Below are 17,990 nucleotides of genomic sequence, written 5' to 3' on the forward strand. Positions count from 1 at the left end.
CTTTGATTATTTTTATCAATATGTTGCAGTTTTGTACATTTTGTTCAATTAGAAATTCGTTTTGAGCATTCTGAGTCCTTTGTTTTATATTCTTGGTGAGAAAAATCATTTAAGCGAGTTTTAGTACCTGGAATTTGTTTCTGAAGTGTTTCCAATTTGTTTGTGCAGTAGGGATGATCCACTCCTTTATATTCCCCCATTTCTTAACAAGTTGCCTCATGGTTTTAACTCTGGATCCCATTCTGACACCATGTCGCTCATCTTGTACATACAAATAAGACAAAGAGGCTTGGCGTTCATTCAAGTAGTTTATTAAATACAGACACATCAGGATGGATAGCAGGACATTAAACTTACAAACAAACTGACTATTACACATATGCATGCTTTCATTCTGGTCTCTCACTCAAAATGGCGCTCTTGCTTACATGTGCTCATTACTTATATGCACATGCCCACATGCTATGCCCACTGACTGAAATACTCACACACACAGTATCACACACACACACAATGTACACATTTGTGCACTTACTGCACTAAGTCCAATATCAAGTAATTAGCATATGGACAGCTAGCTTTTTACAATTAGCTCCTAGCAATCTCCACAATAATAGTTTAGGGGTTTTTGGCTCAGTTTGGCTTGCTCATATTGAATCTATATTATCTGGCCTGGCTGACTCCCACCTTTCCTGTTCATTCTTTTTCCTCTTTTCTATTTCTACATTTCTCTTCTTTCTCAGGGTTCTAAGCCCCTTCCCATCCCTCCTGATTCCTCATTCCAAATTCCATGAATTGTTTGAGAATGGATCTTTGGATCCAGTTTCTCCAGAGGCAATGAATGTGATCTTGCAATGAATGTCTAAATATCTTTTAATTTGGTGAATGGACAATAATTTTATGAATTTTTTCAGTCAATACTTTTATTTTCAGTCATGTCCCACTTCACAGATCTTATGATGATGATGATACAAGATCATGGTCACCATGTGTGATGAAGGTGATTTTCAACAGGCTTTTTTCATCATTCTCTTTTCCTTTCCTGTTTTCCTTCCTTTTTAAGTACCTGAAACTTGTTAGGACTGAAACTATTAGTACAGTTCCCTATAGGGGTTCCCTTCAAGCCTGCAGTCCAGCAAAGCCCTATCCTTCCCTAGTGCTGAGAAGCCAGAGAATCGGAGGAATCCAGCAATTGTCCAGCAATTGTTTTTTTGTGAAGTCCTATTGCTATTGCCTTTGGTCGACAGTCCCTCTATTACACCTTGACAGTGGTCCTGGTCAAATAATGAGAACCCTTGTTTTTGAAATGTCTGCAGAAACCTTGTTAAGCTCAAGCTGTCCTCTTGAACAAACAACACCTCTCTGCCATAAAGTCCAGTTCCTCCTCCTCCCATCTCCCAGTGATCTCCCCCATTACATTTTTCCTCATCACTTCTTGGGCTCCCTCTCTCTTTTCTTTCAAGTTCTCTTGACTCACAAGGCACTTGTCCTCCCACCCAGTCCTGTTTGATCTGTGGCACCGCTAACTGGCCTTGCCAAGCACCTGAATTCTGCTTCTGCTTTGTTTAGAGTTGGTATATTGTTTTGTTGAAATTTTTGTTTTTTGAAATTTAGAAATTGATTTGAATAAGGGTACTTTCCAAAAAAACTCTTTGAGATTTTCTTCTTCATTCTGGAAAAATAGGTTCCTTCTGGAAAATGGAAAAGATACTTCATAGTACACAATGCCAGATAGTACACATAAAAATATGCTTGAAAATAATTTTCTGGATGTATCATAAAACAAAGCAATTACATTATTGAATTATATTATTTTTCTTATTATCTTTTGCTGTGTGTTTTACAGTTAATTTTATTTCAAATATTATCTTACATCTGAATGCCAGTTACCAGTTGAGTTTGAGTTGATTACAACAATTGTTGTTATTTTCCCTATTGTATGATCTCAGCTTGATTAGTTGAGATGTTTGCATACTTGTTTAACACCAGTTGTGATGATGTGTAGTTGAGATCCAAGAATATATAACACCTAAGTTTCTTAAAGATGTAGTTTCTGAGCTTTAAAAGAATTAATTTGATACTTAATGGCTCTTCTGTTATAAATTGTGTAAATTCTGTTAAGTATAAAAAGCATTATTTCAAGTTGAATAAAATTTGTTTTCTTCATTAAGCCACTGTGTTCAGTGAAGTGTGATTTGCTGTTGATCTTTGACTTTATTGTGATTTTTCTTGTATTATGCGTGATTTGGTTTAATAGGGAGGCTTTTAGTGTGCTGGTGGGTGGAACAAGGATATGTTGGGACATTTACTTGCTACCCCTTTCCATAAGGGAGGTTGGTGCTAAGTCAGGCATGAATTTACAGTTTCACATCCCTTCATCCAGATTTCATTAGAGTACAGTAAGAAAAATACATTTATGCTTGGTTGAAGACTGTTCCATAGAAGCATTATTCTCTCTGATGCATTTCTATCCCTCCGTGTCCTGTTTATGTTCTGAAAGAGTGCGAGATTCCTTGTTCAGATGTTTACACCAGTGTGTTATACATCTGACAGAAGAGGGTCTTTGTTCGAAACAGAGTTTGCTTTTTAGTAGCTCGTATGGGGTCTATATTACAACACCAAAACATTGTAATATCGAACACGTATTGAGCGGCACATATTGATCAAAACTCATTTAAGAGATTCAATAAATATGTCAAAGGGCATGGAGGTAGTTGGACAGATACACGGTGTTACCCTTCCTTCACTGTAGTGCGATCTTGGAGTTGGTATATTTAGTTGGGGGGGGGTGAAGCCCCCCCCACCTGATTTTGGTTTCTAACTTTTTTTTTTTGTGAACGGCCATTAGCTGTTTACAGCGTTTGGGTTTTATGTGTCAACGTTTATGTAGTCGCACATAAGACCTTTCGTTATTAGAATATAGACCCCTTGTATGTTACTGAGAAGAGAGACAAAGTTTTAAGGACAGTTTTCATAGTTTTTATCATTTAGGCTCTTTATCTATGTGAGAAAACATTCTGGTCATTCTAGGTGTACCTAGTGTTTGGACAGGTCCATACTGAAAGGGGCATTATATTCACTGATCAGCCTAATTAGAGCTGAGTACAGTGGAATCATTACATCCCTTGACCTGGACACCATATCCTTAGATATAAACTTTGCAATGAAAAAGGATTTCCTTACAGTAGTGGATATGTGGTCATCAATGGACAGTTCATTGACAGCATGGGTTTCCAGATCCTAGACTATGGGATCAACTTTCAGGGGGCGTTTCCTTTGCAAAGCATTACATGGATCTTGTTTCAGATGTAAGTCTACCAGTTCTGTTAAGAAGGATACTTTCTCCAGATGGACTGTCAGTAAGAAGAGCTTGGTGACCCACTCTTGTCAGGAATTACAGTTGCATATTGCTATAAAACTAAAACTTGGGGTCCAGTCCATCCATCCATCCACAACCCCCTTTTCCCCTTTTTAAACATGGGATCAGAGTGTCACTTCAACAGCGAAAATCATCTACAGCCAAGGTTCACACCAGCAGGTGGCTAACCCGGCTGCGGTAGTTCTTCCACATCACACACTTGTATGCACACACTGCTGTGACCAATTTAGAGTTTCTCCATATCTGCATCTATTATATAGAGCATATCACATTCCAAACAAATAAGAAGTTCTGATATATTCCAGAGATGTTATATAGTCTGCTGATTTTTGCATAATTACAACTACTTATTCAGTTAGTAAATTGTAATGATAAAGATACATACCAAGAGCACACATCTATTAATCATGTTAAAACAAAAATATTTGTGACCTAATTTTGAATGCAGTCTTCAAAAATTGAGGAGTAACATGTGATTTAATAGAAAACATGGTAAATTCACTAAGGGAATACCCAGTTGATTAGAAATAAGCAGTGTGTAAGCCGGTTGAAGGTAATATAACATCCTAGAAAGTACAAATGTTTAATGTTATGCTACATGTAAATAGTAAAAAAAAAATATAGAAAATTTAGATGTTACATATACTCAAGCAATAATGCCCGACAGCATCTTCTACACCCCTGGAAGGGCATTAATTACACATTGACAGACTCCTTAGGGGGCATTATTGCACTTAGACAATGGGATCACTTGCATGTCCTGATAAATCTCAGTAAATGGTTTGCTAGTAACATACTGCAATATAGAGTTCTGCCGTGGCTGTGGAGTCTCTATTTTGTTGTTCTCTTTAAAATTGTTGTTTTACTTGCTTATGTATTTTTTTAAGTACTATTTTATTTTATGTTTTTAATATATTTTGATGTAAATTAGTTCCTCTGCCTAATGTTTCATACTTGTTGTAGTATATGTTAAAGGTGTTGGAGGAAGCATTTTTTTACATCAAATATGTATAAAACAAAAAATAATGTTTAAAATAATAAGTGAAACACAATTTTACATACAGTCCATTCTCTCTCCCATACGTACGTACACAGTCTCTTCTGCTTTCACACATATACATATACTCACACAGTCTCCACTTTTTTCATATACATATTCACTCACACAAGAGATATCCGCGGTAGCGTTGTCGCCTCACAGTAAGACGCTGACCAGTTCAACTCTCAGCTAGAGAGTCATCTGCGTGGAGACATGCGTGAATGGGCGTACCTTCGTTGAAGGTTGTGCGTTAGGGCTGGCAACTCAGCACGTAAAAATCAACTGCCAATCATTAGCAGACTGGAGTTCCGCTGTGGCAACCCCTAACCGGGAAAAGCCGAAGGACACAACAATAACAACATTCACTCACACAAGATAGGGCTCACTCTCTCTTGATCTCTCTCTCGCACACAGTCCCTCTGCTTACACACACGCATTCACTCACACATCACTCTCACTTTCTGGATCTCTCTCTCTCTCTTACACACACACACACACACACACACACACACACACACACACACACACTTTTTATGTTGTCGTCTTTTTTTATATTTTGCACTCACTAAACATCAAAAGCCCTGTTTAGGATGGGTAAAATAATGTAAGCCATTCTGTTTTTTCAGTCAGAGCTCCATGCAGCTTGATATGCTGCCGTGTAGCAGCAGAATTGTTCTTGTCAGCGGGTATTACTTGTACATTAATACCCTATCAGGGTATTGATGTATGGTTTGCCCATTGTCTAATTAATGTTAATCTAGATGAACATAGTAAAAAGTATAAAATAAAATTCCACTTCTTTTAATTAACTATTTCATTGATTAAAACTGGTTGCATTGTAATGATTCCTTAAAAGAGCCAGAACATGAAATGAGCTAGAATGACTGTGCATAGTCCTAGTTATAGACTTGGGCAATATGTTCTCCCTCATCAGTGAAGGGTGTAGTGTGTACATAGTAATTATTCATATCCCAGGAGCTCTGTGTTTCATTTTTAACCATGCTATGCAAATTGGTCAAGCTGATGTTTTTAGCTATATTTCAGTATGGCCTTTTATAATCATGACAAAAAGCATGCAAATATACTTACAAAGTGGATAATGTACAGAAGACAGTATATACAAACTTTATATTACATTGATTAGTGTTTCAGCAGTTGGCTAAAGGCTGCCTATATCTGTACTAGTTAATAATATAGTGAAGTTTTGAGGTGATGGGAGTTAGATGAATTGGACGAAAGGAACTGAGATTGACTATAAAATATGTGGTGTGGGGAGGGTGGAAGAGGTCCTTAAATCTGTGGAAATAATTTTAGAGTGCAAGTACCAGGATGTTCACTGCGTGAATAATGAGGTAAAGAAAACTGTGAGCAGACATTTGGAGGAAACCATTCTGTTCACTGGAGGAATGATTGTGCCCCCATTTTATTCACTGGAGGACTGATTGTGCATCAGTACTGATATTTTGAATGTGGCCAGAGTTGGGGAGTCTGAAGTGTGCATGGAATTTCAGCTGTTCTGGCTTAACTTGCTAATGACAGATTGAACGCTATTGTTAATGATGTTACAAAGCTTGTTAACAATGATGGCCCTTTCTGTAATGTGGTAGGATATTGCATTGGTCAGTAGCACAGTCTTTATTGGGCTTTCTGGAGTAGTGTGTTAGTGGGGCTATTTCCAAGTGTGATAACTAGCAAAGCACATTCAAGTTTTAGTACAAGCATCCATTTTATTATAACTTTTTGTGCTTTGGTGGCTATCAAGTTACTATATACATGTTAAACTGGTAAGGACTTTTGTTATAGTTGTTTCTATTTGATGGGTAAATTACATGTTTTAGCCAAGGCATACAGGTTGGTATATGTAACTTTGTGCAGGGGAGATTTTGTTCCATAGACCTGTAAGATTTGATGGTTTTCTGTTTGAAAGGCAGCATAGTATCCCAAATATTATAGTAGTTGTGTTTTAGTGTTATTAAGAGTTATTTGTGCTAGAAACCAGCAGCAGAGCTGAATGAATTGCATAAGTAGAAACTTTTGGGAAATAATTATTTCTCCTATGCTAGATAAAATAATTTGCATGGAGGTTTATATTATATTCTTGGAGATCAGGAAAAGGTCAGTTTATGAACATATGCAATAGATTATAGCTCATGCACGAAGACCTGTGGGACTTCTCTAGAGAAACTGTGACTGGAGTTTGCATTGTTAGCTTATTTTTTTATTAATCATTTGATAAAGACCTTCTGCACCATGTTACAGATGTTTTCAAAGCCTGTAGATGAAATTATAATCCTCTGTCAAAGATCCTGCATAGATCTTCAAACACTGCACCTGTTGGATCACATTTATCAGATTTACTATAGATAAATGTAAAGCTAAGCAGAGTGCTGTTAACTTATTAAATGCTGGATGCAAACCATGAAAGGGCATGTTTGGGATTCTTAAATAAGGTACATACAGGAATTTTGTTGTAGATTATTTTTATAGGATCTTGATGAGTAACATTTAATGTTATTGTCTTGATTGTTTCCTGTGAAGGATCTGCGATCCCACCAGAGCAATTATTACTGCTTCTTAAAGAAGGTTATGGTGAACTGCCGCAGGATGATGATGTGAGAAAAAATGCCACACAAAAGAACAATAACCCTGAGCACAAGCTGAAGAGTAAGTGAATGACTCATTAATGATGAACTTTATAAATTTGTTTTCTACTGATATGGATACATTTGGTGAGAATAAAAAATGTAGAGCCTGGACGACTGTTTAAGCGTTTATAGGTAAAGCATAGTTTTTTGTTTGTTGTTTTTAATAAAAAACAAGTCTATCTCAGTGGACTGATGAGAGAGTCATTCGAAAGGGACGAAGGCATTAAGGCCAGGATTACTACTTGTTTATTTAATTATTTGTTTATTTATTTATTTTTTCTGAGCAGAACCTCCTAAACATTCAGATTTTAAACTGTACTGTAATACTGCACAGACTTGCCAACACTTTGCAAACTTCAGATATTTTGAATAGCTTTACTTAATGCGAAATAGTAGTACATTAAAAAAGGGAAAACAACCATACTTTTTTTAACTACATTTTATGTGATTCAGATATTGTTTAAATGTTTTCATAATTATTTTGAATATTTTTAACAATATGTTGCAGTTTTGGACATTTCAATCGGTTAGAAATTCGTTTTGAGCATTCTGAGTGCTTTGTTTTATATTTGTGGTGAGAAAAATCAGTTGTGAGTTTTAGTACCTGGAATTTGTTTCTGACATGTTTGCGAGTCATTTGAGAAGTAGGGAATATCCACTTCTGTATATTCCTCCATTTCTAACCACTTGCCTCATGGTTTGAACTCGGGATCCCATTCTGACACCATGTCGCTCGTCTTGTACATACCAATAAGATGAAGAGGCTCGGGTGTTTGTTTAAGTAGTTTATTGCATACAGACACATCAGGATGGATAGCAGAAACATTAAACTTAAATGAACTGACTACCACACACATGCATGCTTTCAGTCTGGCCACTCACTCAGTGACACTAAGTGCTGAATACTTATATACGCTTGCCCACTTACTGGATTGCTTCTTAAAGGTACATCACACACTCTGATCTACAATGTACACATTTGTGGTTGTACTGCACTTGCCTCTATCAGTCAGCAAAGTATTTCCATACCTGGACAATTGGCTACTAGCAATTTCCTCTGTAAATAATGTCTGTCAGTTAGGGAGTCTCTGATTGGCCTGTTCAGTTTCTGGGAATAATATTGAATCTGACGGAGTCCCAGCTGCAACCGTCATTCGGTTCATTTTCAGGCTGCAGTGTGCACACAGTCTTTTGCATTGTAAGACAGAATTCAGGCTTTTCATACAACAGTTTCTGCTATTCACATATTTTCCACAACCACAGCTTACTAGTTTTCAAGGTTTCTCCCATGATTTCTCATGATAAATTCCTTGTGAGAGTGCTCTAGTTGACCCTTTGGATGCAGTGGCCACAGAATGGAGATCTTTTAGGGCAATGAATGTGCATCTGTCAGGCCTCAAAGTAAATACCTGTTAATGTTGTGAATGGACACCAGCAATAACTGCCTTTTCAGTCCCCTCCCACATCTTCTTTTCCATGAATGCAGTTGCCACGGATGAGGAAGCCCAGGGGTGGTAGGCATTTCAACAGGTGAAGAGTTCATGTTGTATGACATTCATAATAATCTTTCCTTTTTATCAGCATACTAGAGAACAGTCCTGTTGACCCCCTAAACATTTACACTGTGGTCATTCTAGGTGTGCCAAGTGCTTGGACAGGTCCATACTGAAAGGGGCATTATATTCACTGATCAACCTAATTAGAGCTGAATACAGTGGAATGATTACATCCCTTGACCTGGATGCTTTATCCTTAGATACAAACTGTGCAATGAAAAAGGACTTCCTTACAATAATGGATATGTAGTGATGTATGGACAGTGCACTGTCAGGATAGGTTTCCAGATCCTTGACTATGGGATGAACTTTCAGGTTGTGTTTCCTTTGCAAAACATTACCTGTATCTTGTTTTCAGATCTAAGCCTACCAGTACTGTTAAGAAGGATACTTTCTCCTGATGGTCCTGTCAGTAAGAAGAGCTTGGGGACCCACTCTTGTCAGGAACTACAGTTGCATATTTGCTGTAATACTAAATCTTTAAGAATGGGGTTCATCCATCCACAACCCCTTTTTCCCCATTTTTGCACATGGGATCAGTGTGTCACATCAACAATGACAATCATCTAGAGCCAAGGTTCACACCACCAGGTGGCCAGCCCTGCTGCGGTAGTTCTTCCACACCACACACCTATATGCACACACTGCTATGACCAATTTAGAGTTTCTCCATGTCTGCATCTAATGTTTAGAGCATTTGACATTCCAAACAAGTAAGAAGAAATTCTGATATATTCCAGAGATGTTATGTAGTCTGCTGATTTTTATATAATTACAACTACTTATTCAGGTTGTAAGTTATATTGAAAAAGGCACAGTACGAAGAACACACATCTGTTAATCCTGTCAGAACAAAAATATTTGTGATCTAATTTTGAATGCATTCTTCAAAAATTAAGGAGTAACACTTGTGGTTTAATCGAAAACTTGTTAAATCCAGTCAGGGAATACCCAGTTGACTAGAAATAAGTAGTTTGTGAGCTGGTTGAAGTTAATATAACATCATAGAAAGTAAACATGTTTAATGTTATGCTACATATAAATAGTAAAAATATATAAAATTTAGATGTTACATGTACTTAATGTTAATCTAGATGAAAATAATAAAAAACATAAAATTCCACTTCTTTTAACTATTTCATTGATTAAAACTGACTGCATTGTAATGATTCCTTAAAAGAGCCAGAATGACTGTGCATAGTCCTTGTTACACACTTGGACAATATGTTCTCCCTTGAAAAATTAATTATGAAGGTGGTGCTGTGTTGGATTCAAAGTCTTTTGAAGACATTAAGTCTTGGCTGTTTACTGCTGAAATTACAGTCTGTGTATACACAGAGTTTTGCATAACTGCACTTGCAGTCTACTTAAGACACACACTGATAAGAAAATATACTTTGCTGCACTTAGCGCAGTTACTAAATAACTTATTTCTATAACAGATGACACATACTATACTGTTACAGCCTTTAGCTTTATTGTACAAGTAGGGTTACCACCTGTCCCACTTAGTGGGACAGTCCCTCTTTGGACAGTTGTGTCCTGACAAAAAATATTAAAAAGGGCAAATGTCCTGAGATTGTAGGACATAATTATGTCCCATATTTTATGTAATAGTTGCATAAAATAGTTATTTCTGTATCTAAAATACCTAAATGTTACAAGAAACATAATAAGCAACTAAACTGCTACAAGAATAAGCTTTTATTTAGGAAAAGAAGTTAAGTTCTATCCTTTGTACTGACCGTGGGTATGTGGAGGCCAGTAAAATCTGATGTGTGTCCCGAAAATATCCCACTTTGGCCATTTGAAAAGGCGGCAACCCTGTGTACAAGGTTTACTTTATGATCAGTATGAATTATGATTTCCCTACAAGATACCTTTGAACAAGTGTGTTCCTACCAATACCGTTAACACATTAATTTTACAGTCTTTTTATACTGTTCTTCTCCTGCACTTTAGATTCTGTTTTTCCTCTTGGTATCTCTTTTAGACTTTGCAAGGAAACATCTGTTAGGAAACACCTCTGCTGATGCTTGTGAGAAAGCATGTACTTTTTAGAGCTGATTTTGTGCTGATATTATAAAAAGCATGTCCATTCATCTGTAAAAAAACATGTCAAACTTTCTTGCTGATATTGTGTTTTCAGAGTTGTTTTTAAGGAAACATCTTGTGAGAAAGCATACAGAATTGTTTTCTGCTGATTCTGTAAGGAAACATGTCCGTTAACAGAAGTTTAATAGGATCTGTCAAACTGTTCTGCTGATGTGAGAAAAGCATGTAAAACTTGCTTTTCAGAATTATTTTTTAGGTTTCTTTGCTGACCCTGTGAAGAAGCACATCTATTAATAGATGTTTTTTCTTCACAAAAACATACATAGTATGGATGCCCATTTTACACTGCTAAGCTCTGTACTACATTCAAGCATACGTTTTATTTAATGCTTTATTTTTCAGTGTATTTACAACAGATTTGATTTTAAACTTTTATTCTTTGTTCAGCACACTGTAACATCCTTCATCAAAGAAGGCTGTAGTGAGTACATAATAACCATTCATGTCCCAAGAGCTCTGCTTTTCATTTTTAACCATGCTATGCAAATTGGTCAAGCTGATGTTTATAGCTATATTTCAGTATGGCCTTTTATAATCATGACAAAAAGCATGTGAATATATTTACAAAGTGGATAATGTACAGAAGACAGTATATACAAACTTACATACTGGCTAAGTTTCTGGTGTCATTCTAAGGGGATCAAGTATCTTTCTGCCTGGGATGACATGATTGACAGACCTCAATGCTTTGCCAGAAGATGGCCTGCATCTGTCACCCCTGGGCTTACAGATACTGGCCAAGGCTCTTGCCACCCCTATAGTGCCTTTTTAGGCAGTGTCCCAAAGACAAAATTACCACCATAACAGCTACAAACAAATGCAATCTGAGGGTCATGCTGCTCAACGCTAGAAGTCTAAATCTCAAAATGCACTTGCTCTAACTGTTCCCTAAAATGGAAAACATCAACATTTGTGCTGTAACAGAAACCTGTTTCAAAGCAGCAGAAAGCACCCCTGCACTACCAGGGTATAACTGTTTCCACACCTTTCGGCCCCAGAACTTGGACCGAAGCTCCAAAGGCTGTGGTGTTTCCATATTCATAAAGGATGTGCACATCTCCAGACTGGTAGCCCAACATAACCCTTTAGAGATACTTCAGGTGCAGCTAACATTGGGTAAGACAATTCAGGTCGCCTGCTACAGGTCCCCAAGCATATCCCAAAACTCTCACTCCACATTCCTAAGCACCCTGGAGAATATTAGGGTCCAACCTAAAATTCTCATACTGGGTGACTTCAGCTACCCCTCCATTAACTGGGAAAACTACTCATGTACCAATACACTTGCCTAACGTTTTCTGGAATTCATTAATTCCAATGCCTTGGACCAGGTCATTCTTATCCCCACTACAGGTAGCAATATCCTTGACCTGGTCAGTACTAACATGGGCAACCATTTCTCTACGCCAGTAGTCATCTCCTCCCTGGTTAGATCCGACCACAAACTAATCACCTTTCAAATCCACATCCCTCCCACCCCCCCAACCTCTCCAAAGGTAGCCACTATGAAAAACATCTCCAAATCCAACTTTGGGCTCCTAAAAACAGATGAGGCTAACTGCACTGCACCCATGGAAATGGAGAATAGTTGCATGACCGCTAAATCATATACCAATGCACTGTACGAACACGTACACAAATGTATGGATCTCGCCATACCAAGTAGAACCAAGATGCTCTCCTCCATAAAAAGGAAGCCAATCTGGTGGTCTCCTGCCATAAACAAACTCTACAACAGAAGGAAGAAACTGATGCGAAATAAGGTGAATTCCCAAGACTGGAATAACTCCCTTATCAGCCTCAACAAAAAGTTGAGATCCCTCATCAAATCCTCTAAAGCTAGCTATGCAAAATGAATTGCAGCAGACAGTAAAGACAACTATAAGGCCTTCTGTAGTTATGTAAAGAATCTCTACAGCAATACCCAGATTTGCTCTGAACTACTACACAATGATACCTCCTATACTGAGACGACAGATATTGCCAGTATACTGGCCGACAGGTTCCGTGCCAACATTACCCCTCTCTCCCTGCAAAAGACCAATCACAATACCAGTAGATTGTCAGGCACCCAGTATTACTGCTGCACAAATTAAAACAGCACTGTCCAAGGCCAAGAATGCAACTTCTATGGGACCTGACAATATCCCTGGCTGTGTTCTACATGAACTACAGAGTGAACTGGCACCACGCCTGTGTGCCCTGTTGCCTCACCTCAGGCTTTGTCTCTACTGAATGGTGCACTGCTACAATCATCCCTGTCCACAAGAGAGGAATGAACACAGACCCTGGGAACTATCGACCCATTAGCCTGACGAGTCTGATATGCAAAGCTATGGAACGTGTCATCATGGACCCTAATAAACAAGGATATAGGGAATCTCCAAACTATGGATCCCACACAGTTTGGTTTTGTGAAGGGTAGATCACGCATGATCAACTTGGTCAACTTCTTTGAGTCAGTCACCAGAGCTGTGTATGAAGGCAAGGTGACTCATACAGCCTACCTTGATCTGGCCAAGGCCTTTGAATGCCATTCCCCACTCAAGAATCATAGAAAAACTCACTAAGCTAGGCATTAACCTCTATATTACTAGGTGGGTTTCAAACTGGCTCACAGAACCCACAGTGTGAAAGTAGCTGACTTCCAGGTCAGACTGCCAATCAGTCATGAGTGGAATACAACAGGGTTCGGTCCTGTGTCCTCTCCTGTTTGATATCTACTTCTCTGAAGTCCAGGTCAACACGAAGGAACAAAGTTTGCAGACAACTGCAAATTGGGAGCTATTATTTTGAAAGGAACAGAACAGTCCAACGTGGCTCATGTAAACAATGTCCTTATGTGCTTAATGAAAATTCAATATTCATTCCATCTAGAAGGTTTAGAGTTAAGGCTGAACATTCTTACAATTGTGGTACTAAAGGGGTCGTCTCTTTGGGGTTTTGCACACAGTGCTCCAGTTTTTACGTGGGTAAAACTGAGAGAACACTCAGAAGAAGGATATATGAACACCTCTATGATGTTTCAAAGAAAAAGGAAAATAATGCCTTTTATAAACATCTTGGTTCATGTCCTAATATGCAACTTAAGTTTTTCATTTTAGATCAGGTCTTGCAGGACAGTAGAGGGGGTGAGTGGGAGGCCAGATTGGAATATAAGGAACTGTGGTGGCAGCTCAAATTAAATGCAACAAAACCCCCTGGTTTGAATGATAGCATTAGCATAATGAGTGTTTTAAAACTGAGGAGGGCTAAGTTATGATGTTTCTTGGAAGTGACGTTCACTTTAACAACATGGAGAATGTTTTGTTTTGAATAATTTTTTAACTACTGCCTATTTTGTACCTAAAGGGCAGTAATTTTTAATTACAACTTTTGAATGGTTCTCCAGGCACATATGATTTTTTTATAATTTTCTATGGCACTTTAGGATATTACAAGTTTGGCTGGTTATGTTCATGTATTGTTTTAATTTTGACAGCATTGAAAAACTTTTTAAGTTTTTAATATAACCTGGAGGTTTGCTAGTTTTAATGTCTAATTAGCATATTTTATTAATTGGAGTTCTAGTCACATGATTTGGACTAGAAGCTATTTAAGCATTGAATTTTCAATGATGGTTCATCTTGATAAAGCCTAGTATGACTCCAGGCGAAAGCGCTTGATGTAATGTTCCTTTTATTTGTTCTTCATTAAAGTCAATTTTGATTCAAGACATGTTGGACTGTTCCGTTCCTTTCAAGCCTTTGGATATATTTCACTTCGTTCTTGGTTTGGATCTGTTTTGTTTTGAGCTATTATTAAATCCCCAAGTGATGTTGACATCCTGCAGAAAGGCCTCACTGAGACCAATGACTGGTGTCAGAACCATGGCCTTAAGCTCAATGCCAAATAATGTGTCCTTATGCTTTTTGGGAAAAACTCATTTTCCATGAATTACCAAATCGATGGTAGTCCACTGAACACAGAAGGCGTTATAACAGGTCTGGGAACACAGGTTGACAGCAACCTCTCTTTTGACCACCACATTGCCACTGTGGTCAGAGAGGCCTTCTATGTGGCACATCTCATTACTAAGGGTTTTGCATCCAGGAAGAAAGATGTCATTGTCTCCCTCTATGCTTCCCTCATTAAGCCAATCATAGAGTACAATGCCCCATTTGGCATGTACCTCACTAGACACCTGCAACAACTGGAGAAGCCGCAAAAGTACCTCACAAAGAGGATCCTAGGTCTTAAATGCTTGTCCTGTATGGACAGAGTAAAAAAACTCCAATTATTCTCTGTCTCATATTGCCTACTTAGCAGCAATCTCTGCTTGATATACAAAGCCATGTCTGACCCAGCTCAGTTAAAAATGCTACATCTAAAGAAATCCCAAAACCTCCACACCACACACTCCAGAGAACTCAACATCATTACCACAATCAACAGAACATGCTGGAGGGACAGGGTCATAACCCAGAGACTGCCCATGCTATGGAATAGACTTCCCATACATGTCAAGCAGAGCACCTCACTGGCCCTCTTCAAGAGAAATCTTGATGAGTGGATGGGAAATAGAAAATTCACCCCAGGGATCACTCCAGTGGCTTTACTTAATAGAGGCACTGGGAACTAATGTTGGGTTGCATGATGCCAGGGTAATCCCATGGGCTAGGCTTGTAAAGGCTTCAGGGCCATTAGGCTGGTACACACCTATGACCCTATATTACATTGATTAGTGTATCAGTAATTGGCTGAATGCTGCCTATATATTTTTACAAATGTATACTAGTTAATAATATAGTGACGTTTTAATGTAATTGGAGTTAGATGAATTGGAGGAAAGGAGCTGCAAGGGACTATACAATTCTAGGTGTGGGGAGGGTGGAAGAAGTGCTTAAATCTGTGGAAATAATTTTAGAATGGAAGTACAAGGATGTTCACTGAGTGAATAATGAGGTAAAGAAAACTGTGAACAGTCATTTGGAGGAAACCATTCTATTCTCTATAGGATTGATTGTGCTCCGATACTGATATTTTGAATGCAGCCAGAGTTGGGGGGGGTCTGAAGTGTGCATGGAATTTCATCTGCTGTGGCTTAATATGTTAATGACTGATTGAAAGTTATTGTTAATGATGATATAAAACTGGTTAACAACAATGGCCTTTTCTGTAACGTGGTAGGACATTGCATTGGTCAGTAGCATAGTCTTTATTGGGCTTTCAGGAGTAGTGTGTTAGTGGGGCTATTTCCAAGTGTGATAACTAGCAAAGGACATTCGATTTTAGTGCTCACATACATTTTATTATGGCTTTTTTTGCTTTGTGGGAAAGGTGGCTATCAAGTTACTATGGAAATGTTAGGCTGTTAAGGACTTTTGTTATAGTTGTTTCTATATGATGCTTGAAGAGATGTTTTGGCCAAGGTGTACATCTTGGTATTTGTAACTTTGTGCAGTAGACCTATAAGATGTGATTGTTTTCTGTTTGAAAGGCAACATAGTATCCCAAATATTATAGTAGTTGTGTTGTTACTGTTATCCGTACGTAGATATATGGGCTAGAAACCAGCAGCAGAGCTGAATGAATTGCTATTTAGAAACTTTTTGGAAATAATTGCTATTTCTCCTGTGCTGGGTGAAATGATCTGCATGGAGGGTCATGTTATATTCTTGGAGATCAGCAAAAGGTCAGTTTATGAACAGAGACTACAGAATGTAGCTCGAGCATGGAGACGTCTGGGACTCTTGTAGAACAATTGTGACTTTGGAGTTTGAATTGTTAGTGTATTTTTCATTAGTTATTTGATAGAGAGCTTCTGCACCATGTTACAGATGTGTTTTCAAACCTATACATGAAATTATAATCCTCTGTCATAGATCCTACATAGATCTTCAAACACTGCACCTGTTAGATCACATAGATCAGATTTACTATAGATAAATGTAAAGCTAAGCAGAGTGCTGTTAACTTATTAAATGCTGGATGGAAACCATGAAAGGGCATGTGTTGGACTATCTTAAGATATATATAGGAATTTTGTTGTAGATTATTTTAATACGATTTTGATGAATAGCATTTAATGTTATGGTCTTGTTTGTTTCCTATGAAGGATCTGAAGTCCCATCAGAGAAATTATTATTGCTTCCTAAAGAAGGTTATGGTGAACTTCCACAGGATGATGATGTAAGAAAAAATGCCAAAGAAAAGAACGATAACCCTGAGCACAAGCTGAACAGTAAGTGAACAACTCATTAATGATGAATTTTGTAAATTTGTTTTCTACTGATATTGATACATTTTGTGAGAATAGAAAATGCAGATCCTGGAAGACTGTTTAAGTTAAATGTTTATATGTAAAGCATAATTTGGTTTGTTGTTTTAAAAAAAAAAGTCTGTTTCAATGGACTGATGCTGGAGTCAGTCGAAAGGGATGAAGGCGTTAAGGCCAAGATTACTGCCTGTTTACTTACTTATTTTTTTTATTTTATTTTATTTTTTTTTTCTGAGCAGAACTTCCTAAACATTCAGATTTTTAACTTTACAGGCAGGTGTGAGGCAATGACTCAAGTCGATTTTTGTCCAGTAGGTCAGTTAATTATTCATCAGAATGTGAAGGTTTTGAACATCCCAGTTCTGGCTGTTTTAGTTTACTAGTACTGAAATGTAATTTTATTCTTGCAGTAGATAGTGATATGGGAGGAGGATCTGAGGTAGGACGTATGAATCAACTAACCAAAGGATACAGTTATTGATTCAAGAAAATATGCTGTTTTCTTTTTATGTTTTTTCTTAATTATTTTTCTTTTCTCTTTAAGACAGAGGGGGGTGAAAAAGAAAAAAACAATGGGAAGTAATAAGCATCTGATAACTTGTAAATCTGATGCATATGAAACTTGACTATTCATGTCTTAATGCCTTATGACTTAGAGCATGTACAATAAAATATACTGCATTACTTATAAAGGATTAAATGTCATAAAATAATAAGGTCACAGAAAGACAATGGTTAAATAATTACACACTTCACAGAAAGACAATGGTTAAATAATTCCACACTGAATTCATTAAATGTTAAATAGTTGAATAGTGCTAATGAGGAGCTCTGTTTGACATAGATAGGTAGTCTGTTCCAGAGTATGGGATGTCGCTGGGACAGGTATTTATCTGGGGGGAAGTTTGTTTTAAAATATCTATCCCAATAATTGCTTTTTTCAAATTAAAATAGCAAATACTTCAATAGCTAAAGCAAAAACTGGAAAATTTATATT

The 17,990-nt window shown here is 37.5% G+C and overlaps 2 protein-coding genes across 4 annotated transcripts in view; one reads left to right on the forward strand and one right to left on the reverse strand.

Moving 5' to 3' along the window:
- The window catches only part of LOC122814457, a 1,903,843-nt gene that overhangs the window by 353,314 nt on the left and 1,532,539 nt on the right, over positions 1-17,990 (reverse strand).
- LOC122813942 (zinc finger protein 383-like) overlaps positions 1-17,990 on the forward strand; it is a 161,672-nt gene that overhangs the window by 92,726 nt on the left and 50,956 nt on the right. For all 3 annotated transcript variants that reach the window (XM_044086488.1, XM_044086487.1, XM_044086489.1), the window contains exons 4-5: positions 6,957-7,082; positions 16,832-16,957. In XM_044086488.1, the coding sequence (XP_043942423.1) occupies positions 6,957-7,082; positions 16,832-16,957 (252 nt within the window). The remainder of the gene's footprint in view (positions 1-6,956; positions 7,083-16,831; positions 16,958-17,990) is intronic.

This window comes from Protopterus annectens, chromosome 10.part0, assembly GCF_019279795.1.
Source record: "Protopterus annectens isolate FY-2018-M chromosome 10.part0, PAN1.0, whole genome shotgun sequence".
Classification (NCBI taxonomy): Eukaryota; Metazoa; Chordata; order Ceratodontiformes; family Protopteridae; genus Protopterus; species Protopterus annectens.